The sequence below is a fragment of the Suncus etruscus genome, chromosome 7, assembly GCF_024139225.1.
Source record: "Suncus etruscus isolate mSunEtr1 chromosome 7, mSunEtr1.pri.cur, whole genome shotgun sequence".
Lineage (NCBI taxonomy): Eukaryota > Metazoa > Chordata > Mammalia > Eulipotyphla > Soricidae > Suncus > Suncus etruscus.
In genome coordinates, this window is record NC_064854.1 from 37,699,669 (window position 1) to 37,726,525 (window position 26,857).

Here is a 26,857-nt window from a genome sequence, read left to right on the forward strand (position 1 = left end):
GGTCCGGGGACTGACAGAAGTTAAGAAAAATCTCTTTCATACTAAGGGAGTAACACTACCACAGACTCACACACTTGACTTTTTTTTTTGGGGGGGGGGGGGTTGGTTTTTGGTGCCACACATGCTCAGGGGTTACTCCTGGCTAAGCGCTCAGATATCGCCCCTGGCTTGGGGGGACCATATGGGATGCCGGGGGATCGAACGGCGGTCCTTCCTTGGCTAGCACTTGAAAGGCAGGCACCTTACCTCTAGCGCCACCTCACTGGCCCCACACTTGACATTTTTAAAGTATTTTTTTTATTGTGGTACTATAATTTACAACAGTCACTGAGATAAGTGCTTTATACCTGCAGTGTTGCTATAAAAGTCCCTCTATCAAGTCCCCTTTCCTACAGTATCAACTCCTTTTTCCAACATCTTAGCATATTCAATTCTTGGTTTATTGATCATACTAGGATTTGCTTCCATTGGGGACTATCACACCCATTTGTTCCTCTCAATTCCATGAGTGAAATTATCTGTTTAGCTTTATCCTTTCTAAATCACTTCATTTACCATGACATCTTCCAATCCCATCCAAATTATAGCAAAGTTTACTACTTATAACTGAGACTATTCCATTGTATTTATATAAAAATCTCTTTATTAACTCATTTTTATTGCAATACACATGGATTTTCAGGTCTTGACTATTATAAATAATGCTGTATGAATATAGTTATGCATATGTTTAATTGTCCAATTTTCTATCTTAAATGTTCCAGTTTCTTCCTAATTCTTTACTACATAAGCTTGCATATATTGTTATTTGGCAGCAAATGGTTATTCTAAAGAGGCAATAAGAAGTCACAGTTCCAGGCCAGAGCAATAGCACAGTGGGTAGGGTATTTGTCTTGCATGCAGCCAACCTAAATTTGATCCCCAGTGTTCCATATGGCCCCTGAATCTTCCATAAGTAACATCTGAGTGTCACTGGGTATGACCCAAAAATCAAAAACCAAAAAATTAAAAACAGGATGTTAAGGTTCTAAGGTATACAACTACATGCCTGCTCAAACTGCCTTCAAAGTGTAGAAATATTGGAACAAAGGCTCAGCAGTAGGACATTTACCTTGCATGCAGTGGACCCAGGATAAACCCTGGTCCAATCTCCATATGGTCCTGAAAGCCAGCCAGTAGTGATTTCTGAATGCAAAGCCAGAGAGCTACTGGGTGTGTTCCCCCAAAAAAGTGTAGAAATCTTTCATAGCTAATCTAATAAAAATCATTCTTATCTCTTTAAAAATGCAAATTTAAATATAGCCTAATCATCTGTGATAATTCATTAACATTTACTGATAATTTACTAAGGATCACCTGTGGTTTCTAAACAATAATTTATTAAATATTATTTAATATTATTAATTATTAAATATTAAAATAATTTATTAAACATTAATTTATCATATTCCCTGAACAAAGCTAAAAAATGGATTATATTAGTTATCCTACTTAAGAAATATAAAAACAGAGTTAAGGTACCCTGGACTAAAATTAGCCTATTAATAGTGGTAGAGACAAAACTAAACCACAATAGGTAGATCACAGCAAGAGAGTGTGGAAATCAAAGAAGACAAAGAAATTAAAAAGAGGTATTCTGTTTAATAATTGCACTTTATTTTGCAACATGTGCTATTAAGGCTATTTTCCTGTATGAAACAGTTAATGCATATGACCTGAATCTACTCACACTGAACCTCAGAGTTTGGGGGAAAAAAATCAGTGGGATGTAGCCCCATCTTATGCTTGGTGTCTTTGCTATTATTTTTTACAAATAAAACCATGAGAAAAATGTGATGAGACAGAATGTTTTCTTTAAAAATGTCAACAAAACAAACATGGCTTTTTAACTGCATCACAAATTATTTTAAATCAAGACAGTATATCTGTAATACATTAAAGAAGTAAAGTCCTTAAAAAGAGAGAGAAAGAGAAAAGCCTGCAGTGACAGAACAGGAGGTAGGCCATTTGCCTTGTATACAGCATACCCAGGTTCAATTACCAGCACCTTACATGGTTTCCCAAAGCACCACCAGAAGTGATTCCTGAATGCAGGGCCAGGAGTAACTCCTGAACATCACTGGGTGTGACTCAAAAAATAACAGAGATTGAGAGAGAAGAAAGAATAAAACTAAATTCTTCATGTTCATATCTATTCAAGGAACACTGACTTGGATAAACAGAAATGTGTTGGATTTTCAACTAGTACATAACTACAGACTTATGAAGTAGACTTTATTTTTACTGAGATTTCTCAGTCAAATAAGCATTTGACATAGGGTTAAATTGTCTAACATATACTAACCCGTCAATGAAAAGAAATACTCCTCCTACTAATACAAACTTCCTATACTTGACATTACCAAAAGTTGAGAAATCTAGTAGTTAAGATTTCCCCATCATAACACCATACGGATGCAAACATTCTGATTTAAGTCAGTGCTGTCAAGTCTTCATGAGCTAGAAAGACAATATGAAAATATTTGATAAAATGGTAGTTTCTAAAGCCCTAACCACAAATACAAAGGTAGAAATAAGACAAAACCGAATATAGAATGAAGCCTGGGAATTAATTTCACAAGTTCTTCAGAAAACTCCACTGTGCAGCTACGGATGAAAAGTACAGCTCGAAGTAGACAAGATTGCCATTACAAACATCAATACAAACAAATCTTAGTAAAAAGTAGACTCAGCCTATTCTCTAGATATGGGTGTGAATGTTCAGGGGGAATGCCTTGAAAGAACAAAATCGAATCTTTGCTGACCAACACAGAGTGACTAACCACGTTGCCTATTGAAAGTCAATTCTCATAAACCCTATCTCTCTCAAGGCTCAATAGGCCCAGGAGTTAAGTTGCTATCATTGTGCGCAAACGTACTTATCTTGAAATCTGTTAAGTATTTAAAAAAAAATGTTGAGGACACTAATTTATTGGGGAAAAAAGTAACAAATAATAATCAATTTTACAAACTCAAAAATAAGGTTAATTTTTGTTTGGGGGCATAAATGTGCTGAATGCTCACTCTGGAGGTTCTCAGAGGACCATATGCAGTATTGAGGTTTGAGATGGGCTCACCACATGCAAGTCAAACTGCTGTATTATCTCTCAAGCCCACATCAATTGGGACTATAGATGAGGGGGTGTTTCCTCACATATAATGGAAGTGCTCAGAACGTACTCTAGGCTCTGTGCTCAGAGATCACACCTGGTTAATTTGGGGAACCAAGCAAGGTGCGAAAGATAAAACTCAGTTGGATGCAACGTGCACTTGCTCTCAAGTCACACATATCAAGTTTAGTTGCTAAGGACGGATAGTTTCTAAGGTAGTCCCATTACCCTCCCTTTTCTGGTGGGGGAAGACTAGAGCCACATTTGATGGTGCCCAGAGGTGACTCATCTCTGTGCTCAAGAGTGACCCCTGATCAATTTTAGGTGACCAAAGCCAGTTGCAGAGTCAGCTGCATGCAAAGCAAGCATCTTGCCTTCTGTGCTATTCAGCCCTCAATTGCAACTTTCTAAATTTAATTTTGTCTTATCACATATAGGACAAATAATCAACAGTTTTGTAAAACTTACTAGATATGTTAGTGAGTTTTTTTAATGTTTGTATTTGCACATTTTGAAAAACATACAAATATCCTGATTCCCCAGAGTAAACAAATATTTACATAAAAAAATTTATTCAAGTGCTATATTTGGAAGTAACCCAGTATTATAATTCAAACCCTTTTGTAAATTTGTATACAAAATAAAATATTCTAAAAATAATATAAGCGGGAATACACTATTATTTTAAGAAAGCCAAAGAACTGCTTTTGGTGCTTTTTAATTGAGAAAATAAAACATTTTAAATATGTCCAATATTTAAGGAGTACTTTTACAACTTTATAAAGCCAAGAACTTTAAACATAACTCTGACAATCTGACAACTAAACAAACAGAATTTAGCCCAACAGAAGTTTCCAAGGCAACAAGCCCCAATAGAGCCTATGGGGGGGGGGAAAAAAAGAAAACAAGGAAAAGCATAGCAGCATTTGCAGTAGGCTGAGAAATACACTTTAATTGTCAAAACGTCACAAAGACAACAATATTGAAAATCATTTCATTGAAAATGATTCAAAGCAGAATGCCATTTTCATTATGGCAAACGAGGTGTGGAAAAATAGAAAAATTAGATTCCCTTCTCTTGCTCTGAATTAAGTAGGGATGGTAATCAATCTTGTTTGATTTTACAAAATTTATCTACATTAGTACAGATTTCTAATACACCTCCTTTTGTTTTCTCTGCAAATATAACAATACATTGATTCAACCTAGAAAGAAGAGTTACCCAGAATAAGAAGGCAACAGAGTATAAAGTATATGCCTAGGCACCCTCTGTGACTGAGACAAACATGTACATGCTTGGATTTTAATGCAAACAGTAAATCATAGGTTGCAAAACTCAGGCTAACAAAGCACTGACCGAAGTCTCACTAGGTGACAGTTTCCTCATCTACAACCCAAAGACCTGATAGTCACCTGGACCTAGTGGGAAATATGCACTAGACTACAAACCAATGTGTCTTAAAGGAAAATAAAGGAGGGATACAGAGAAAAGAAAAATATAAGGGGAGAAAGCATCAGGGAGGTTGAGAGGGAAACTGGGACATTATTGGCAGGAAATGTACACTGGTGAGGATTGTTGTATATTGCATGACAATAACTCAATCATGAACATCTTTATCTATAAAAAAAACTGTATTATTAAAAATTACCTTAATCTAAATATTTGTGATTTTTAGAAATAAAATAGAAAATGACTACTTTAGCAAAAATACTGCTTCAGAAATAAATGAGATGATCTAAAGCAATTAAATTTTTTTCTACACATGACCTAAATTTTTACAGCTAACCTTTAGAGAAATATATTGGAAATGTCTTACTGCTTAGTTGTTAAAAGTTTAAATTTTATATCAACTTTTATAATCATGATCACACTTGTTTTTGTATCCAGGTTATGAACATTTACTTCAATTAACAGAAATGTGCTGGATATACCCTTAATCTATACTTTCACATGTGTCACTGCAATCTTGAGGAAAAGTCTGTTTTCAACAAAAGAGTCATTTCAGTCAAATGCTTGGTCAATTTAGGAATTTAGATTGAATTGATTAAGTAATTCAGACAAAATTTCCAATTAAGTAGCTTCAGGCAAATATCACTAAAGTGTTTTCCTGGTAATTCAACTCTCAATGATTGCTAAATTAAGGAATGTATAGCAAAATAAGTATTTCAAGAATAAATAAGTTTACCATTCTTCCTTTTTATTCTGTGTTTTCAGTAATGCAATATATTGCAATTCATTCTCCACCAGCTCTGACTGTGACTCAAGTGACTTGCTTCATCCATCTACTTCTCTCATGAAGAAGTCTTTTGGGGTATCTTATTTTCTTGCATATTTCCCATTTATAATAATATTTCCCATACAGAAGTTGTTAGAATGCAAGATATGCAACTTATAATATTAAAATTTGAAAATGAAGTCGGAGCGGTGGCACGGAGCGATAAGGCATCTTCCTTGCCGCCACTAACCTAGGACAAACTGCAGTTCGATCTCCCAGCATCCATATGATCCCCCAAGCCAGGACTGATTTCAGAGTGCATAGCCAGGAGTGATTCCTGAGCATTATCGGGTGTGGCCCAAATAAACAAGAGAAAAATAAAGTGTGAAGAATCAAAAGTGAAAAAAAAAGAAAAGTTTAAGAAAAATAGTATATGTACTAGTGAGCCTAATCTTTTTTGGGGGGTCACACCTGGTAGCGGTCAGGGGTTACTCCTGACTCTGTGCTCAGAAATTGCTCCTGGCAGGCACAGGGCCTGTAGGGACCACCGAGATTCGAACTGCGTGCAAGGCAAACACCTTACCACTGTGCTATCTCTCTGGCCCCATAATCTTAGAAATTAATTTCAGTGCAGTCACATTTGCTTTTCCTTTTTGTTTAATCTCACTAGACTCTATTACAGTTTGCTATTTATAGCACTGGATGTCAATACACATGCTTAGCAAAAAGTTCTTTCAACACATGATCAAATGAAGGAAAATTCAAAATAATATTTAGTGAAAAATTGGAGTCAATTAGAGGAAAAATGAAAAAAAATTTTTCATGATTTTCACATAACACACTAACACTACCTAACAGGTATCTAGCAAATGCTTTGTGCTTTGAAACAAAGGCTGATAAAGAAGGTTATATGAAAACACTGAATGGGTTCTTCTTTTTCTATAATGGCCAGAAAGCAAATCTGAACATTTCTGATTCATAAATTTTATCCTTTATTTCATTTTCAACCTCTACTTAAGTTTCTTTTTGTTTGTTTGTTTTTGTTTTTGTGCCACACCTGGTGGTGCTCAGGGATTACTCCTGGCTCTTTGCTCAAAAATCGCTCCTGGCAGACTCAGAATGCCATATGGAAAGCCAGAGATCAAATCTGGGTCCATCCCAGGTCAGTTGTGTGCAAGGCAAACGCCCTGCCACTGTGCTATCACTCCAGCCCCTAAGTTTCTTTTTTATAGTCCTATTTCTGCTCCCTATTATTATTTTTACTACTTAACTTATCAAATCAGATAGGTAGATAATCAGAGCCTATTTATTTTATTTATCGAATATATACTTTATATACACAAAGTTTAATAATTTTGGAAAATATCAAAAGAAACAGGTCATACACAACTTATTTATTTTAAAAGGCTCAGACTTGTGCTCAATTTCTACACAATTCAATCATTCAGCATCCTACTTTAGAGACAATTAGTGATGCTCCCCTGGAAATTTAAATGTCAAAAGAAAAATGGTGAGGACTGGGAACTGGAGCCAGGAATTAGTGTGTTCATGCTCAATTTCAACACTATGGTACAGAATATGATAATTTCATTACCTGAGAATATGTTCATCTTAGCTACTAAAACTAAAAGTCAAATTACAAAAAATAAAACTCCAGACTGAAGACATAAATCAGTGCCAACATATGGTTGGCATGCAGGCTGACCAAGTTCATACACAGCATATGCTTCCCCAAACCAGCCAGAAGTGGCCCCCATGAGATCAGAGTCGGAAGTAACCCTGAATTCTGCAGGAAAGGAGAGGAGGAAAGGAAAGGAAGGAAACTTCAAATACTTCTTTCAGTTTAGTATTAGATGTCCAAGTTTGAACATCTCTAGCATGATAAAACAGTGAAAGCCCTGTGTTGAAGTATCCTATGAAAGACATATCCAAAAAGGACCAAATAATACAGATTAGAAATAAAGTCCCACAAAAGGCCTATTGATTTATCAATTAAGACCTGACAATACAATACGTAGGCTTTCTATCCCTAGTAATTTCAGACACGATCCCTGAGTAAGCCAATTACCCAGAAGTAACCCCTGAGCATCGATGATTGTGAACCAAAAACAAAACTTACTAAATGCAATCATGGTGCCACAGAAATATTAAATTTTAAATAACCTTAAAATGTACCTAAAAAATAAATAAAAGAAGTCAAAATTGGTTGGGGCCAGAGTGGTGGCGCAAGCGGTAGGGCATTTGCCATGCACACACTAACCTAGGACAGACCGGGGTTCAATCCCCTGGCATCCCATATGGTCCCTGAAGCCAGGAGTAATTTCTGAGGCATAGCCAGGAGTAATCCCTAGAGTCACCGGGTGTGGCCCAAAACCAAAAACAAACCAAAAACAAACAAACAAAAAAGGAATGAGAATTGGCATGAAGAAACCATGTTTACCTGTATTCTTTGAGCCCAAAATGATTTTTTTAGTTTAATTTATTTTAGAGTCAGCAAAATAAAACCAAGGTATTTCAACAACAATTTTTAAAACTCTTGCCTACTAACAGATCAAAATGGCCAGGAGAAATGGTGATTCCAGATATAAGGAAGTATGCATAAAATATATGAGTAAAAAACACACCATCAATACATCAATACAGAAAACTAAAATGCTATTATCAAAGCCAATGAAAAGTAGATTTAGAAAGGTCTCACTATCAGGGGTCTCAAACTCAATTTACCTGGGGGCCGCAGGAGGCAAAGTCGGGGTGATCCTTGTGTGCAAAGTCAGTAGTAAGCCTTGAACATTGGGGGGGGGGGTGTGACCCAAACAACGAAAACAAAACAAAACAAGATTCCTCTAGGGAAGAGCCACAAAATGTTGTACGGAGGGCCATTTGCAGCCCGCAGGCCGTGAGTTTGAGACCCCTAATTAGACAATCTGAGCATCAAGAAGTGTAACAGAGCCTAAAAAGATAGAACCAGTATTAATGCATATCCCCTGCATACAGATTAACCCTGGCTTCACATAGTCCCCTGAGCAAGCCTGGCTGATGTCTTTCAGGCATCCCAAGCATGAGTGGAGTGGAGAGGACACTGGTATTGAATGACAATCCTACTTGGTTTAGAATCTCTAGGCTCAGTTTTCTAAACATCTTTGGGAGTGTTCAAAACCAAAGAATCTAAAACAAAAGAAGTCTAATGATGCAATTAACCAGAACAGAAACTATATTACTAGAGACTGAGCGTAGTGTAATGGATACGGCGACTGCTCTCTCATGCAGCTTACCCCCAGACAAGCTGCGGTTCGAATCCCGACCTCCCACATGAGCTTGGCTTCTGGCTGAAGAAACTATATTACTGACTTTTTAAAATGAAAAATGAGGAATTTTACCCAAGAAAATCAGTTCATTATACAAAAATGCTGGTAAAGATACAGAATAAAGCATTTGGTTCATCTTTCCTATACAAAAGGAACCTTATGGTATTAAACAAGTTGATGCAAAAATTTTTTTTCTTTACAGATTTTTCTTTCTTTACTTGTTATACTACAAGAATGCGAGTTGATATTCAACATATAGGAGAAGGGGGGAATCTAGGTAATAATTACCAATGTAGTGATTTCAAAAAATAAAAAGGAACCATAATTTCAGCATCAAGAGATTGGGGTAACATATGCAATACCAGGGAGCAAAATCAGGTCAGGCAGGGCAAGCATCTTACTATTCCCTGTTCTATATACTAGCCAGAGATAGAAATGTCAAAAATTCACATTCGAATCAATTCAAGTTACATTATAAGTTTAGAGGAAGTAGAGGGGACGTGCAAAATAGTAGAGGATCAGGGAAATGGATCAAAGAGTTAAAGCTCAGACTTGAAATGAAGTCCTTAAATGTGTCTCTGGCACTGCATGGTTCCCTGAGCATCAACAGCCCAAGTATCCTGGGTCTAAACAGCACCACAACATCAGATCTAAGCACTGAATCTTCTGAAACAACTAAAAATTGCCAGGACTAGCCGTTAAGTTCTCAAGCATTACTTGAGTGTCTTAATCCTAAAAAAGAGAGCACAGTACATATCACAGGGAAGACTACAACAAAATGGACAATGGAATAAACTATCCAGTTTCATTGATAAAATTATTCTGTGCACATAGATAGCCTTGTATGTATGTTATAACACACGTACACAAGAAATGAATATTTATCTATCAAATATAGTTCATGTGATGTCCTTGAATCCTATCTTTTAAAAGCCAAATACAAAATCACATTTACATAGTAGGATAATTTTAATGATAATATTATGAAATGTTTTTAGAGCAGTACTTTTCTTAAACAATATTAGAATGTATTTTAAAACTATAAGTGTTTAAAAATAAATACTGAGTAGCCAGGGATGTGGGTTCATACACATGCAAAGTGCATACTTAGTTTGATGTCCAGCATGGCCAAAAAGGAAAAGGAAAAATAAAGTAATATATATAAGTGTATAATATATATATATTTTCACTTTTAAGTCCTAGGAATAAAAAAGATGAAGAAAATTATGGATAAATTGATAAATGAATGCATAATACAGGGTAATATAGGGTAAGTTACTGTGCTTGCCTTGAACACAAATTACCTGGGTTTTATCCCAGATATTGCATCTTGGTCCCAGAGACCAGAACTAGAAATAAGTCCTGAAGAATACCTCCCAAATCAAAATAATCATGCAAAAACCCAAGCAATGGCACTTAAATAAATACTTCATTCCCCAGTGAGAGTTCATTCTTTTATCAAAAGAAAAAATAACTGACTATACTAAAATATAATTTCTATAATGTGTGTTCTACAGTTGCATTCATCTTTTAAGAACAGTCTGTGCTAACTTCATACAACATTCATTCAGAAGAGCTTCATTCAGTCCAACTGAAAAGATGTGCTAAGTTAAGCCCGCTGAAATGATGTTTCTCACAAGCGAGATAATGCTAAAATGCAACATGAAATTTAACAACATGATCATTAGTAGTTTTAGACCTGGCATGAAAGCCATTTACTTTGATGTGCGCTGACTTTGAAAAAATAAATAACAAATAAATCTGGAGTCTGATTTCTTCCATTTTTCAAAAGGATGAAATACATTTGCCCATAATTGAGTTATGGATATCAGCAGGTGCATCCTCCCATACTTCCAGAAATATTTCAAAAGTCAATGGAGTGGAAGATAGTAAGTAATGGTAAGGAAGTGTGAGAATATTTGTCATTATTTTTATTTCCTTTAAGGATATTACTAGAAGATGAAAAAGCTAATTTTTACTCAAAATTCTTCTTTACAGAAGAAAATAAAAATTTCAAATGTGAGCAGCATAAAAACTAGATGCTTGAAACCCATAGAAATTGAAAGCAAGTACCAAAAGAGAGAACTAGATATAAAGAGAAGGATGGCACTGTGTTTTAACTTCATCTGATTAATCACTCCCCCTAAAAGTTTACTCCTGACTCTGTACATAGATATATTCCTGATGGAGCTCAGAAAACCATATGGGGTGCTAGAGATTGAATTCAGATCAGCAAAATCAAAACAAATGCCTAACTCACTGTACTATCTTTCCTGCCACTACACTATCTTGAAGAAATACAATTAAACAACAACAACAACAAAACCTAGAGCTCATTTGAACCTTACTGTTTAAAAAACCAAGCCTTAAAGGTCTTATAAAAATGCAGCAATGTCTGGGCCCGGAGAGATAGCACAGCGGCGTTTGCCTTGCAAGCAGCCGATTCAGGACCAAAGGTGGTTGGTTCTAATCCCGATGTCCCATATGGTCCCCCGTGCCTGCCAGGAGCTATTTCTGAGCAGAAAGCCAGGAGTAACCCCCGAGCACCACCAGGTGTGACCCAAAAAACAAAAAACAAAACAAACAAACAAAAAAAAACAAAACAAAAAGCAGCGATGTATGTCTAGAAAACATTGCAAGCAAATGAAGATAGATGAGGTAACTAAAAGCAAAACATGATCATTTTAGATTTACTTTCAGGAGATATGTTTTATAATTAAGGATCTCAATTTTCTATGATAATAGAAATATGGTAATATACGATGATGAAATGAAATATACTTCATTGGCTACTAATCAAGCAGATCAAAAGGAGAACATAGGAGTAGGTGATTTTCGAGGTTTCCACATTAATTTGGAATTCTAGAAAATGTATAAAATTGAAAATCTAAAAGACCATATTACTTAAAAAAAAACAATTTAAATTATTTTTTCATTTTGAAGACATTCCAAGAACAAAAATCTTACATATTGGTCAATAAAATTAAAATCACATGGATTTTTAAGATTTTATTCATTAATATGCAACCATTTTTGTGTGAAATATTGTCTAGGGTCCAAAAGAATCAAACCACTGGCTACTGCTCTTAACCAACTCTATGAATAGCTTCGTGATCCTGTCGACAGTCTGGCAAGGCTCAGAGGAAAGGAATAAACGTTTTTAATACAAAGCACTGAATCAGCAACTGCAAGTACACAGGATTGTTCTTTATTCTTTCTTTTTAAAATTTACTTGGCTGTGAGCTAGAGAAATTATATAGGAGGCAAGGAACTATTTGTCTCCTAAGAATTGCTGGCATCACATATGGTCCCCTGAGCATGGCCAAGATTGCATCCTAGCACAGTCAGATACAGCCCTACATTCACAACTGATGTACAATTGATGAAGCTAGGGAAATATCTTGTAGTTACAAGATAAAGAATAGCATAATAATACACAAACAGAAAAAAATTCAAATCTAAATAAACTTTACATTACTTAAGAGATTAATGTCCAGAAAAATCACTTTTTTTTTTTTGGCTTTTGGGCCACACCCAGCATTGCTCAGGGGTTACTCCTGGCTGTCTGCTCAAAAATGGCTCCTGGCAGGCACAGGGGACCATATGGGACACCGGGATTCGAACCAACCCCACCTTCAATCCTGGATCGGCTGCTTGCAAGGCAAACACCGCTGTGCTATCTCTCCGGGCCCGAAAAATCACTTCTTTACAATAAAAAAGGTGTCAGATATATAGATATTATATATATATGAAACATATATATATATATATATATATATATATATATATATATATTCTCGTCACCTTAAAATCTTTGTTCAAAACTAAATCCCTGACAGGGAGATGATTCAAAGGACTGGAGAATATGGATTGAATGGAAGAAGCCCAGGTTCAAATCTCATCAAAAGAAGGTCATTTGAACATGACTTGGAGCAACCCCAGAGAAAGGAATTGGAGGATTATCAGGCACCACTGGGTTTGGCCCTAAAATATACAATAACAAAAACAAAACAATTTATATCCAACTAAGTCTCCCAGGAGCCTTGCTATCTACCTTTTATTCCCAATCCTCTTGCACCACTTATAGGAATGGCTATGGGAAAATATTAGCCGATACTCAGAAACTACTTTTGCAAAGAGATCACCTGATAGTTATTGTTGTTCTAATTCATAACTCTTTAGGCTATAATATCTACAAGCAAACAATAGAGTATTCTTCCCCCCTCATTAACACAAATTCTATATTTAAAACAAATACTTCTCAAACTGATAAAAATAACAAATTAACCAATAGATCAGTCACAGCACAAACTGACATTTTAATTAAATGTGATGATAGGTTAAGTAACCTCCCTGATTCTGAAATGCCCTTTGATGACTGCTTTTTCCATATAATGGTTGGTCTCTGGCTTCCTAAACTAATCTATCCCATTGCAATTATCCATCTTTAAACAGGGAATCATTGTTACAAAATTATGCATTTTCCTGAAATTACATGCAAATCCTTTATTCCTTCCTTATATAATGTTAGAAAATGTGAACATGTGCATTAAGAAATTATTAGTATATTTTGAAAGAGAGAAGATAAAAAAAACAGTCAAACAGAAAACACAATTATAAGAAAGAAACGAGCTACTATGATTGTTGGAAAATGACAGGCTGACTGCTTAATTTCTAGAACAGATAAAAACGGTAGAAAACAGAAACTGTGTTTTAGAATGAATAAAAAATATAAAGAATTCCACATAGGAAATGTGAGGCAGTGTTGAAGAATAAGCAAGGTAATTGGTTTTGAATTCATTAGACTAGCAGGGGGAAATGGTAGGTGAAATAATGGATACATAATTCCATTTTTAGGGAGTTATGAAAATTTTAAATTTATTTGAATTACATACTGTCAAATCCCAATATAAAAACAATTCAAAAGACGCATCAACTCTAAATGATGGAAGCACCTTCATAGAATGACTGGAGTAGGTGTGATCCAAGGCAGCATATCCTAGCAGTGACCTGAAAACTGACTAAGAGAACTCCTCTTTCAGCCAAAAAGTATCCTGTGCAATGAAGACAACATTTGTTCTTTCAGAAATATATCCCTTAAGTACACAAATACTTGCATACATTAATGCACTCAAACTTTTCCAAGAGAAAAAGCCACTTACATTCATTGCTCACTTTTTTTTTTTTTTTTTTTTGCTTCAAAGGGCTAGAGAAATAATACAGCAGGTAGGACATTTGTCTCAAATACAGTCAACCCAGGTTCAATTCCTGGCACCACATATGGTCCCATAAATTCCCCCAAGAGTAATCCCTGAGCAGAGACAAAACAACAAAAAGCAACATTATACTGCATTGAGACTATGTGGACAATAAATAAGCCATAAATTCTAAAGTACATTTTGATACAAATTTAATCTAGTAAAAGTAAAATGACAGATGAATTACTTAGATACATTCTCTGGGGAAAAATAGAAGGAGTTAAAATATCTAAAGTGCCTTTGCCAGGCACCTTGCACCATTCATGCCCCTTCCTCACAGTCATCCCACTTGGGGCAGAAACAATGATTCTGAGACATAAAGCTCACATCCAACTTGGTGCAGAAGTCAGACAGGAGCAAACTAACTAAAAAAGCAAAGCCATTTTCTGACATTCAAAGCAGTGAAAAATAAATAAATAAATAAATAAATAAATAAATAAATAAATAAGCAAGCATAGTCTCAAGAAGTAAACAAGAGATTTATATATACCAAGTACATCAAGAAGAGAAGAAAATATTTTATCCACTAGGCTTTCATGCTGACAAAATAATCTACACAATATAGGCTTCTCTATATCATGCACTAATAGGAAAATGAAGCTGGATACTTGGTTAGATTGAAAGATTTTGCTTATAATCTAATGTTGTTTACTACAATAGCTTCCTACATGGGAGCAGAAAGATATCACAGTGGGTTGGGTGCTTGTCTTGCAAGCTGATGACCAGGGTTTATTTAATCCCTGGCATTCCACATGGTCCTCCAAAGTACCATCAGGCATAATTCCTGAGTGTAGAGACAGGAGTAACCCCTGAGCATCGCAGGGTGTGGCAAAAATAATAAACAAATGAACAAAAATCTCCATACAACTATTTTGTCTTCGTTCCTTGGCATTTGAAATTGGTTATTCCAATAATCCATGCCTTGGCTTAAAATATTTTTTTCCCTCCCCAATGGTTTGGGGATTATACTCAGCAGTACTCTGAGGCCATTTCCCACTTAGGAATAGTGTGGAATAGAGGGTGGGGTAAAGATTTCTCCTGGAGTTGTTCAGGGAAATATGCAGTATCAGAAAATGGAACTCAGACTCAAGCTTTTTTAGCTCTCTTTCAAGTCCTTTCTCAAGATATCCATAGTTGCATTACCATTGCAATTTTTCAAATGTAAACAACCATTTCTGCACTTTAAAGGCAAATAATATGTTTGAGCAAGAAGAGTAAATTCTCAACCAAAGGCAAGAGAGCAAGGCAAGACCACAGAGTAAAAAAAAAATGTACTAGGCAGACAAAAAGAAGTGAGAAGGGAGAGAATGATTAGGTAAATCTTTTCCAAGAAAAACAAATCTGCACATCTGTTTTCCCCCTAAGTAGATTCCCCCCTTCAGTAGATTACAAAGTGTCCAGTTCACATGGTTCAGGTCTAATTTCAAAGACAACTTCTTCAACAAACTTTATTCATGCCACACTAAAGAGCCACATGTCAAGATTATGAAGAACCCCATAGTCAGCACCATGAATAGGAGTCTATTCAGATGAATAAACTCTCCAAAAGTCCATCTGGAGGCCAGAGCAGTGTCTGCCTTGCAAGCACTAGCCTAGGACGGACTGAGGTTCGGTTCCCCCCCCCCCCCCCCGCATCCTATATGGTCCTCTAAGCCAGGAGTGATTTCTGAGCACATAGCCAGGAGTAACCCCTGAATGTCACTGGGTGTGGCCCATAAATAAATAAATAAATAAATAAATAAATAAATAAATAAATAAATAAAAAATAAACAAATAAAGTCCACCTGATTTTGAGGATAGAATATTTCCAAGTGAAGAAAAATATTTTTTCAGCAACTGTAGTAATCACTATTCGTAACACAAAATATTAAATTGTGTGTATATATATATGTATATATATATGCACAAGAAAAAATACTTAGTTGGCTAAAAGGAAGCTTTTATGTGAAATACAAATGGCAAATATATTTTGAAGTATGTAAAGGAATTGGGAGAAAAGGGGGAAATCTGAAGAAAAAAAGCATCCATACATGTTCCATGGCACTTGTGAAGACATGAGCAGTGCTTATGCTTTAACCATAGGTTAAATAAGTCACATGTGAACATCAGCATACTAAAGTTAAAATTAGGTTAAAGTATAGAAAGTTCCAACAGGGCAACTATATTTTAGCAAAACAAGAAAAATATTTTAAATGTCCTCTATACAAATCAATATATTGGTAGCCTTAATATGAAAAAGTCCTGTGTCTACATTTTTATGTATTCAGTGATAGAAAAGGCATCTTAAGTAAACTGGTAAAAATAAATGACATTGTACATGTGAGATACTTTTTTATGTTTTTGTTTGTTTTTTGTTATTTGGGCCATACCCAGCAGTGCTCAGGAGTTACTCCTAGCTCTGAGTTCAGAAATCACTCCTGGCAGGGTCGGAAGAACATATGGGATGCTAGGGGTTGAACCTGGGTAAACTGTATGCAAGGCAAAACCCTACGCACTGAGCTATAGCTCTGGCCCCCACATCTGAGATCCTTTAATGCTACTCTGTAGTGTTCTGAAGATCACCAATGAGAAGCTGCAATACAATGAAGCAAGTGCTTACATATATTGTATTAATGCACCTTAAAACATTCATCTTTTGTCGATTATATAAAAGACAAGGAAACTCTGGAAATGACTACCACGGTCTTTAGTGAAGGGTTGAGCAAATCCTATACACAGGAATTTGTTAAGCTATTACACCTGAAAATCAAAGTCCTGCCAACTAATGAAAATCCATTTTAAAAGGCATGGCAGGGGAAAGGGGAAATGCAATCCTAAGTTTGTTGCCATTCTTATGTAGAGCAAATATCTTTCTCATTAGGGGGACAGCACGTACAGTCCGCTTAAGAATTATGTCACAACCCAAATTCCTAGATGAGGAGTCTGGTTATTTAATCGGAAGAAAATACAGGACAAAATACACTGCTTTATGGAACCAAATGCCAGTGGGGAAGACCGTATTCATGGTGCCTAAATGGAATCCTCTGAAACAAATAACGTGAGACACAGACAGTGCCTGCCACTGAACTGTCGACGTCTGACAGCCCGTCTGATCTGCCAAATTGCTCATTAGGTTTGGCAATTTTCACCTGCGTCTCCAGTTTATATTTCAGCAGGGAATAAACATCAGCCGGCTTTTACATCATCTGCAGCAAGCTCCCAGAACCCTCGCAGCCAGCACAGTTGCCACCCATCCGCAATTCTCCAAATACACTCACCTTGTGTACATGCCATTATTCTTAAAATATCAATTTGGCTTCCACATTGGTAAGCAAGCTTAGCTTAAATAAAGCAAAAATAAAAGAGCAAAAACATGCAAAGTAAGCCCCCATGTTACAGTACTAAGTGGGCGAACGAATCTACTTCTTAACATGAAAAACAACATAATCTGAATTTCATCTTTAAAGAAAAATGTTCATTTCAGGAAATAGAGCTGAGAGGGGCTGGGTGACAAGAAAAGAGAAGTGGATTTCTCTTTCAATTGGATCTGACCCATTCAACCTATATTATAGGATTGTAAGAAGAGTACTCCAATTTATAAATAAACAATAGCGGACTCTGGCAACCAGAACAAAGGGAGCTGAGAGTATTACTGGGCTCTCTGCCTCTGCCCAGCTTACTCTGATTCCTGCCAATGAGCACTCTGACATTCATAAGCAGATCAATACACAAAGAAATACAAAGAAGGATACTTTGTGGGCAAAAAGCACCAAAGATATGAAACAATATGTCTGAAAGCCCATAAAACAACTTCTGATGGAATACTGTTTTTCATTTTGCAGAAGTAAAATATTCACCACCAACCCTGCAATTAGCTCGAAAATTACAATAATTACAGCAATTTTGTATCCCATCTCCAATCCAATTAATAGATATATGACCTTGTCAACATGTAGATTGCATCTACAACAAAACTGGATGGGTTTTATATGCTGAATAGAACTTGCACAGTAAGAAGGTAATTATATGAAATACTGAGAATACCATTTGTATGCCATGCTCCACTTCACAAGTTAAAAGGAAATACAATAGGAATAGTATTCCTATTTTCAATACATATTTAAATTAAATCCAGAAAATAGTGTTCTAATACCAGTTAATGCTTAGAGGCTAGATCTTAAAACATAAGATTCTGGAGCTCTCTGTAGAACAAGACTGGGTTGTTTATACTTGAATGAAAAAAATTTAAGAACTCAAAGAGGTAAAAGAGCACTAAGCACTAACAGTCTTCTCTTTAAATGAAAAAAAAAAAAAGTGAACTGGTAAATTCTTAACAGTTGATTTAACATGAACATTTTAATTTGTTTTCCTAGAAATGAAAATAAATTAACTATAAAATTTAGTAACTTTGGGGCCAGCGAGATAGTACAGTGGTAAGGCACTTGCCTCACACGAGGCTGACCAGTCAGTGTTTAATCCCCAGCAACCAATAAGTTCCCCTGTGCCCGCCAAGAGTGACTCACCAGTACAGAGTTCAGAGTAACTCCAGAGCATGGCCGGATGTGGCCCAAAAGCAACAAAAATACAACAGAAATATAGGGTAAATGATTAAACAAAAAAGTTTTTAAAAACCTAAAATGTCATATATTTTGTTTCTCAAAATTTTTATGGCAATGAACTTCCAAAATTCTTGTCATTACTAGAACATATGCCACTTCCAAAGGAATACTGAATCTTCAATCTGTATCTTTCAAGTGCAATACTTTAAAAATCAGATTCCTGGGAGATAGAGAGATAGCACAGCAGGGAGAGTATTTGGCTTCATGCACCTGACTGGAACTCAATATTAGGCAATGGTTCCTTGACCACAGCCAGATCTGAATAGTCAGGAGTAAATTAAAGCACAACAAAATGTGGCATAAAAACAGCAAAATTAATTTAAAAATCAAAATTTGACCAAAAGTTTTACTTCAATTAAAATATTTGTGAATTTAAAAAGAAAGAGGAGATCCTAGTGTGTAAAAGAATCCAAGACATGAATTCTGATAGTCACAGAAACTGTGTGTTCTAACCACATTTGATCTTCCTTTTTTGTTGTTTTTGTTGGTTTTTGGTTTTGGGGCCATACCCTGTGACACTCAGGGGTTACTTCTGGCTATGCAGTCAGAAATCACTCCTGGCAGGCTCAGGGGACCATATGGATTGCCAGGAATCAAACCAGGATCTGTCCTGTGTTGGCCACATGCAAGGCAAACACTCTACCCCTGTGCTATTGCTCTGGCCCCAAAAATATTATTTTAAAAAGAAAAAAACAAAAGATGACGGGCTGTAAGGTGAAGCACTTCATCTTTCACAGTGAGGTTAGGAGAAAGTGGTTCCAACTGGACACTTCTCTATAAGAAAGGACTGTCACCAACCTAGGAACAGCATTGTGTTTTCTTCAAAGCATATCTGTTACTAGGAATGTATGACTTCTCGACCATTTTACACTTCCATAAGAAGTCGACCTGCAATCATCATCATTCTATAACCTCCCACTAGGCTCTAGGCTCTAGGCTCATGCTTAGCCTATGTCATGAACTTAAAATGTTTCATTTAACTTTTTATAGCCCTTCTGATTTAGAGGCTTAAAACTGAGATCACATCTATGAATCACATCTAAGCATTCAAACTAGAAAAGTAATTTATCCACTATTTCTCAACCATGATGGTGCATGTGTCTAGAAAAAAAGCAAAGTAAAACAAAATAAAGCAAACTTTCTTATTAAACCTCTACTTTTGTTTCTTAATTAAAAAGATAAACAAAGGTCAGAGCAATAGTACAGAGCATAGGGTGTTTGCCTTGTATGAGGCTAACCTGGTTTTGTTGCCTGGTATTCCATATGGTACCCAAGTCTGCAAGGAGTCGTAAGTGCAGAGCTAGGAGTTAACCGCTTAGCACCACAGGATAGGACGCTAAAACAAGTAATAAATAAATGATTTATTTAGACTGTTTATTTGGCATGACGTTTCTTTAAATCAAAGTATGCTTGTGTCTTAGAAGGTACAAACATCTTACAAGAGATGACTAGAACACCAGCAAGTTTAGGAATTATGTGTTAAAAACACCAAGTGGAACATGCATAATTTCCTAGCATGGCTACAAGAGGTCTGAACATGAAATGCTGGTTCTGCCTGGTTCTGCCCTCAGCCCTTGGACTGCCATATCTCTCAGGCAGAGGGTCCAAGGCTAGGGCACACAGAATGATCAGGGGCCTAAATATTAGGACTTTCTCTTCAACCATAAGAAAAAATTAAATTGTGAATTGACACATTGACACTGGTGCTGTAATTTGTAGTTACTAAACCACATACGAATGAGAACCACTATGGCATGATTGATACTATGTTTAACAAAATGTTCTATCTTCTCACATCATGGGAAATGAAACTTAACTTCCAAAATAACTAATTAATTTTTTATCAAATAGAAAAAAACCCAAATAATAAAACATTATTTATCTAATTATTATCATAGAAGGGCCTAACAGGGTCAATGAAAGTACAAAATCCTGGAGTGCAGGATTATCCTAGTGGTATTCTAAATAGGTATTATTTATTTACACAAAATGAAGAATATGTATCTAGACTAACTTTCTCACCATATGAGGAGCTCCTTTTCCTTTGTCCTCTACTTTCCAATAAACTTTTATGCGTTCTAATATGTGTGTGTGTGTGTGTGTGTGTGTATCTAAAATTATAAAAGATAGGCCAGAATGATAATACATTCATCCAGCAGGATCCTTGCCTTGTAAACTGCTGCCCACAATTCTATCACTGGCACCACATATTGTCTTTTGAACCAAGACAGGAGCCCTGAATTCAGAACCAGAGGTTACGCTCTGAGCACAGCTGAGGGTTGCCCACCCTAAAAATAAATAAAAATACATTACAAGATACAGACATTGTGCATTGAAAGAAAGGGACATTTTCATAGAGTGGCCTAAAGCTGAAAAACTCTGGTAACAATACCTCCATCACTCAACTAGTTTCTACTTACGTCAGCATTATATTCAACAAAATAGAAGTATGATATCAGGCAATGAACTGTCCACAGATACAACAATGAAAATAATCTTCATGAAAATCAGTAATTTAAGTTCAGCATGCAGCTTAGAGTTATAATAATCAGGTGATACTGTTATAAAAAAAAAAAAACCTCAGTCTACATCCTAACTACATAGTTATACTGTGAACATGAATCCTCAAAGAAATATTTAGTAATTTTCAGTGGATGAATACACTAATTGGTTTGAAAGGTCCTACTTAAAGGGATACCATCATAGTAAAACATTTTTAAATGGTTGATGAGACAGAATATTCTAATAGAAATTAGGAGTCTGTCCTACAGTTCACTAAAACCACCTGAGGAAGCCAGCCTGCTACCTGCAATAATCAGTTCAGAAGACAATGTGCTACAATCAGTTCAGGAAGTCATCTAAGAATCCTTTAACTATCAGCTGAAAACAGGCAGGACTTGATTAATTATTTACAGCTTCCCAAATTTTTGATCCTGCTTCCAATGTAGGGACAATCAAGAGAAATGCAAATATGCTTCCTAACCAATCACAAGGAAACCCCATTTCTAGGTACTCCTACAACTTAAAGACAATGTCTACTAAAGCATCACTAAAGTCCCTTTGGTTTTTTTCCACTTAATATTAAAAAATAAAAGTGAATGGGGGCCTTGCATGAGGCCAACAAACGATGGACACCAGTTCAATTCCCAGCATCCCATATAGTCCCCCAAATTTGACAGAAGCAATTTCTGAACAGAGCCAGGAGTAACCCCTGAGCACCCAAAAACCAAAACCAAACCTTTAAAAAAAATTTTTTTTCATTCTTCAAATGACCATTGCACCTCTGCCAATTAAAATGATGACGACACATCCCCTTGCCTTGAATCAATAGTTTGCCTTCAATTCATTCCCAAGTATTCATAGGGTTCCATAAGCATCCTCAAAAGTGAGTCCAGGGCACTGCTGAATGTATTTCAAACAATGAGAGGCTTGCCCACCTTTGCTTTACCTTACCAAGCAGAATATACTTTAAATAAACATTTTCTCCTCTTATTTTTGTTGTTATTTATTTTGTTTTGATTTGAGCTCAAAGATCACATCTGGTGAAGTCAAGGACTATTATGGTGTGGTGGGGATCAAATTAGTCAGGCACATGAAAGGCAAATGCACTACCCACTATATTCTTGCACTGGCCTCATAATTTTAAACAGAATAGTATAGTGAATCCCCAAGTATCAAACCATCTGATCAATTTCATCACTTCCCAGTCTCTATTATTTCAAAATAAATTGCAAAGTCATAATTTCAACCATACATATTTAAATATATTCACATTTCTACGCTCAAGGAAATAATTATTTAATAGCAAATGCCCAAATACTATCTAACCCAGGATTTAAGTGTGATTCGTCATTGCTGCTGCTATTGCTTGACTTAAGCTAGGATTTAAATAAATCCACAACTAATGACTGCATGTCAAGTCCCTTAAGACTATCACTCTGTAAGCTTCCTTTTTATCTATTACCCCTTACCACTTGACTACTAAAGAATATGGGTCATTTGTCTTGCATGGTTTCCCAATCTTGACTTGGCTGACAGAATTCCCATGCTTCCCAACTCCACAGATTTCCTATAAATTGACAGTCAAATATAGATGTTTGACTTTGATTATGATTAATCTTTTTTGGTCAAGTCTGTGATAGGAGTTATTTAAATCGTCCTTCAGGAAGTACACAATACTCAGTTGACTGATTCGTTTTTACATTTACAAACTAAGACGGATAATTCCTAGATCCATTATTTCATCAGAAGCTGCAAAATAATGATATTCTAATCCTATCTATTACTTCTTCATTTATATGCCAGAATATTTTATTCATAGAAATTTCCCAGCATCTACTATTTGATGGTTTGGCAATGCAATTTAGGCTAAATATCAGAATCTTTCACCCATTTTACAAATAACAAGTTGGATCACTAACATCTTTTACCTGCTCACTTGTCATCGTGAACTTACTGTTACTGTCTTTATTGAGGTTCTAATTGTTTTACTTGGGTCAATGGGCCTCTCAAACTCCCTCTGGGACCTTTGGACATAATTCTAACCTCTCAAATAGTTTCTATATCTTCTGTCAGGATGCAATAATCAAGGATCGTATATTCCTATTCCAGCCTGGGTCCAGACATTTTTTTTCTAAAGAATTCACTGGTACTCAGATTTAATAGTTATACTGTGCTATTTTCAGAGCACAGTATAACAAAAATGTAATATATGCAACTTTGACATTTAAAAAAACATATTTTCCAATTATATTTATTCATATAGTCTATATATATTACCTATAATTGCTCTTTTCCTGTGATATGGACAACTGGATACCTACTATGAACATTATTATTGGCTGAATTATATTTACTCTCCATTTAAGAAATAACATTAGGAAAACTTGTTTAACTACTAATGCTTTATTTCATTTTTACTTTTACTTTTCTTTTAGCATCTTCTCATTCTGCCAATTGGCATAAGTACAATGACCCGTTAATTCAAGGTCTCTCCAGCTCTGCACAAATGACCTTTGATATGGGTAGTTCTTAGATACTTTGTGTCTTGATTGTTTAGCAGCATCCCTTATTTAAGTCAGTTGGCAAAAAAAAAAAAAAAACCTTCACCTTCACCATATGTGAACCCAAAAATTCCTCCACATATTAGCATAACTCTCAGGAGTAAATATCATTCAACTCCTGTGCAAACCAAGGGTTCTTTGTTTATTCTACAAGAAAACAGCCAATTAAATGTGACTTCATTGGAAGCATAAATTGATCTTTTTTGTTTGGGAGGGTTTGGGGGCTTGTTTTTGCTTCTGATTCCCTGTAATGCTTGGGGCTTACTCCTCGCTTTGTGCTCTATCATTTCTGGCTTGGAGAATATAGGGTTGTCAGGGATCAAGCCCAGGTGAGACACGTATATCTGATCCACTCTGCTATCACTCTAGCCCCAAGCATAAACTTATCTTAAAGTAAGAATTTTATGTATTAAACCCTTTATTTATAATAACCTTTGTTTTTATACCCAAACTACTGTGGAATTTGGGATGAGGGGGGGAAACTTCCTAAAGACACTTCTTCAGCTTTCGTCAACAATTTATGGAAAGTGGAAGAAAAATGAATGAAAATCTTAGAAAACAATATTTTTTTCTTCAAGAAAAAATTAGTCAATTTCAAATACCTTATTAACCTCAAATTTAGTTGATACTGTTATTCCTCAATCAAGAAAATGTCTACATGTTGCTAGTCTATTTACCTCCATGTAAATAAGAAAAAACACTAGATGGTTTGTTTGCGTCTTTCTGAGCCATGCCTTGTAGGGTTCAGTGGACACTTTTTTTTTTTTTTTTTTTTTTTTCAGTGGACACTTTTGACTTATTACTCAGGAATTGTTCCCAGAGGAACAGAAATGATATATTTAATTAAAAATTTCAACTGAAATTGATCATCATACGCTAACAACCAATTTTTTGATTCAATTGCTATTAATTAAAATTGATTATCTTACTTTTGACAACTGCCATCTAATTTCCAAGATTACATAAATATTATTATTTTAAAATGTTTTTTCACTTAGTAAGATTCTTTTTCCATTTAATAAGATTCTTAAGATTAACTAACAGAATTCTCCCATCCATGGAATTGGGTACTAAGATACAAAACAAAAATGCAAAGTATCCTTTCTATAATGTCTTCCTCTTAGATGGTGATCTAATGGTGTCGTCCAGATTCGCTAAAGATAAATAGAACCTCAGGTTTCATCTTCCTCCTGCTTTTCTGGTAAAACTCAAGTAATATTTATAATCAAACTGATATGCATGACACTGTGAAGGTCTTTGACTAGTTTTATGTGCCCTTGCATTCAAAGGAAACTATATGAAAATTCAAATTCCGGCAAAATAATACATGTTGAGAGAGAAATGAAAATATCTGTTGGTCTAAAGTAAGCCCAATCTATTAAAATGTAACAAACCTTGCCTAACTCTCAAGCAAAAGACATTGGCCCAGGTTCTAAACTTAATCAATTTTTGATAAAAACAGATAATGAGTTCCATTTACAGGAGCATGGCTGAATAACAAATACTGGCATCCTTGTAAATTAAGATGAAATGTGCAGAAGAGAAAGGTTTCACTTACTTGCTCGAAGGACTGAAGGTGTGACCTCAATTTCACTTGTTGCTTGATAAGGCTGAAAGGCTGAAACATTGTTGGGACCAAGCTCACTGCCAAAGATCTCTGGACTCTGCGTGCCTGTGGAACTGGCACTGGTGCCGTCCCCTCCATGGTGTGGATCTTGCTCATCAAACACAGCTACCAGCTGGAAATAAAAGGTAAATAAAATTTTATTAGAGAAATACATTTACACATATACTCCAAAAGCACAGTGTTTGAAATACATTTTGGATAAGATAACAATTTGTGTACCCAGAAATTTTGTTTTAAGAAGCAAAATTCAAGCAAGATCTTACTGAAATTTTATGTTACTTTTACATTTCAAAGTTTAAAAACTTCAGGCCACAAAAACTGTATGGGTGAAAATAGAGAGTTTATATCTCAAAATGCAAAGGGAGAGTAAACCAACTGAATTTTTTAATAAAGGATATACTAAGAAAGATGTGTCTATATGCATATGTGGAACGAACTGTATATAGTTGTGGTAAAATGTATGTTGCCAGGCTGGCTGCATATAAAAAGAGGATATGAGGGCCCAGAGAGAGCACAGCGGCATTTGCCTTGCAAGCAGCCGATCCAGGTCCAAAGGTGGTTGGTTCTAATCCTGGTGTCCCATATGGTCCCCGTGCCTGCCAGGAGCTATTTCTGAGCAGACAGCCAGGGGTAACCCCTGAGCACCACCAGGTGTGACCCAAAAAAAAACAAACAAAAAAAAAAAAAAGAGGATATGAGGAGCAAGAGTGAAAGTACAGAAGGTAGGGTGCTTGTATGGCATGATGCAGTCCCATTTTCTACATTCCTTCTGGTCCCCAAGCTTCACCAAGGTAAGCCCTGTACACGGCTAGGTGTGACTCAAACTCCCCCAACAAAGGAGAATAATAAAAATTATGCAACTATCTGCTCATTTATGCATAAGAAGTAGAGGAAGATAAAAGAATCTATTCAGACTGTTTGCCTATATTAAGTTTATACAAACTGGTCTAAAGAATGAATAGGAACAACACATAATTGCATGTGCAAATAAATTGCATTTATTTATCAATATAGTTCTCTAAAACACTTGAACCATAATAATGATTCAAATATCTAAAACAAATGAAATAATAATGAAAATAAAAATAAGAATTACAAAGAGATGGGGTTGTTAAGAAAGAGTTGTTAAGAAAATCAAAGAGTTAAGAAAGAGTTGTTAAGAAAACCAAAGGTATAAACAAGTAAGTCAATGATATAAAGCAGTATGTGACCACACTGAATGGGGTTGGGAAGAAAAGGACAAAGTAAATTTGGGAAACATTTTGACTATTTTAAATAGTGGAGATTGATGAGGGGATGACAGATGGACAGACAGACACATCACCAAGGAGCAAGAGTTGCCTTGCATGTAGCTGACCTTGGTTGGATCCCAGAACTAGATAGTACCAAATGCAGACCTGCTGTTCCGTTATCCAAGAATCACTAGTGGGGTCATGAGGTCTTTGAAACACTATTTGGAGCCCACTCATCTCTAAAAATCCACCGGTTCAATATTGGCTTATGATTAGTAATTTTGTTTTTCACAGGTGTATTGTTTAGAATAACCATACTAGTACTACTCCCACCTCCACCACCACCATTATTACAAGTTTACCATCTTTAAATTCTCACACTACCACCACCACCACCACCACAAACATA

The 26,857-nt window shown here is 35.8% G+C and overlaps 1 protein-coding gene across 12 annotated transcripts in view; it reads right to left on the bottom strand.

Annotated features, from left to right (window-relative positions):
- PARD3 (par-3 family cell polarity regulator) overlaps positions 1-26,857 on the bottom strand; it is a 674,271-nt gene that overhangs the window by 384,877 nt on the left and 262,537 nt on the right. For all 12 annotated transcript variants that reach the window (XM_049776411.1, XM_049776408.1, XM_049776410.1 and 9 more), the window contains exon 3: positions 25,148-25,328. In XM_049776411.1, the coding sequence (XP_049632368.1) occupies positions 25,148-25,328 (181 nt within the window). The remainder of the gene's footprint in view (positions 1-25,147; positions 25,329-26,857) is intronic.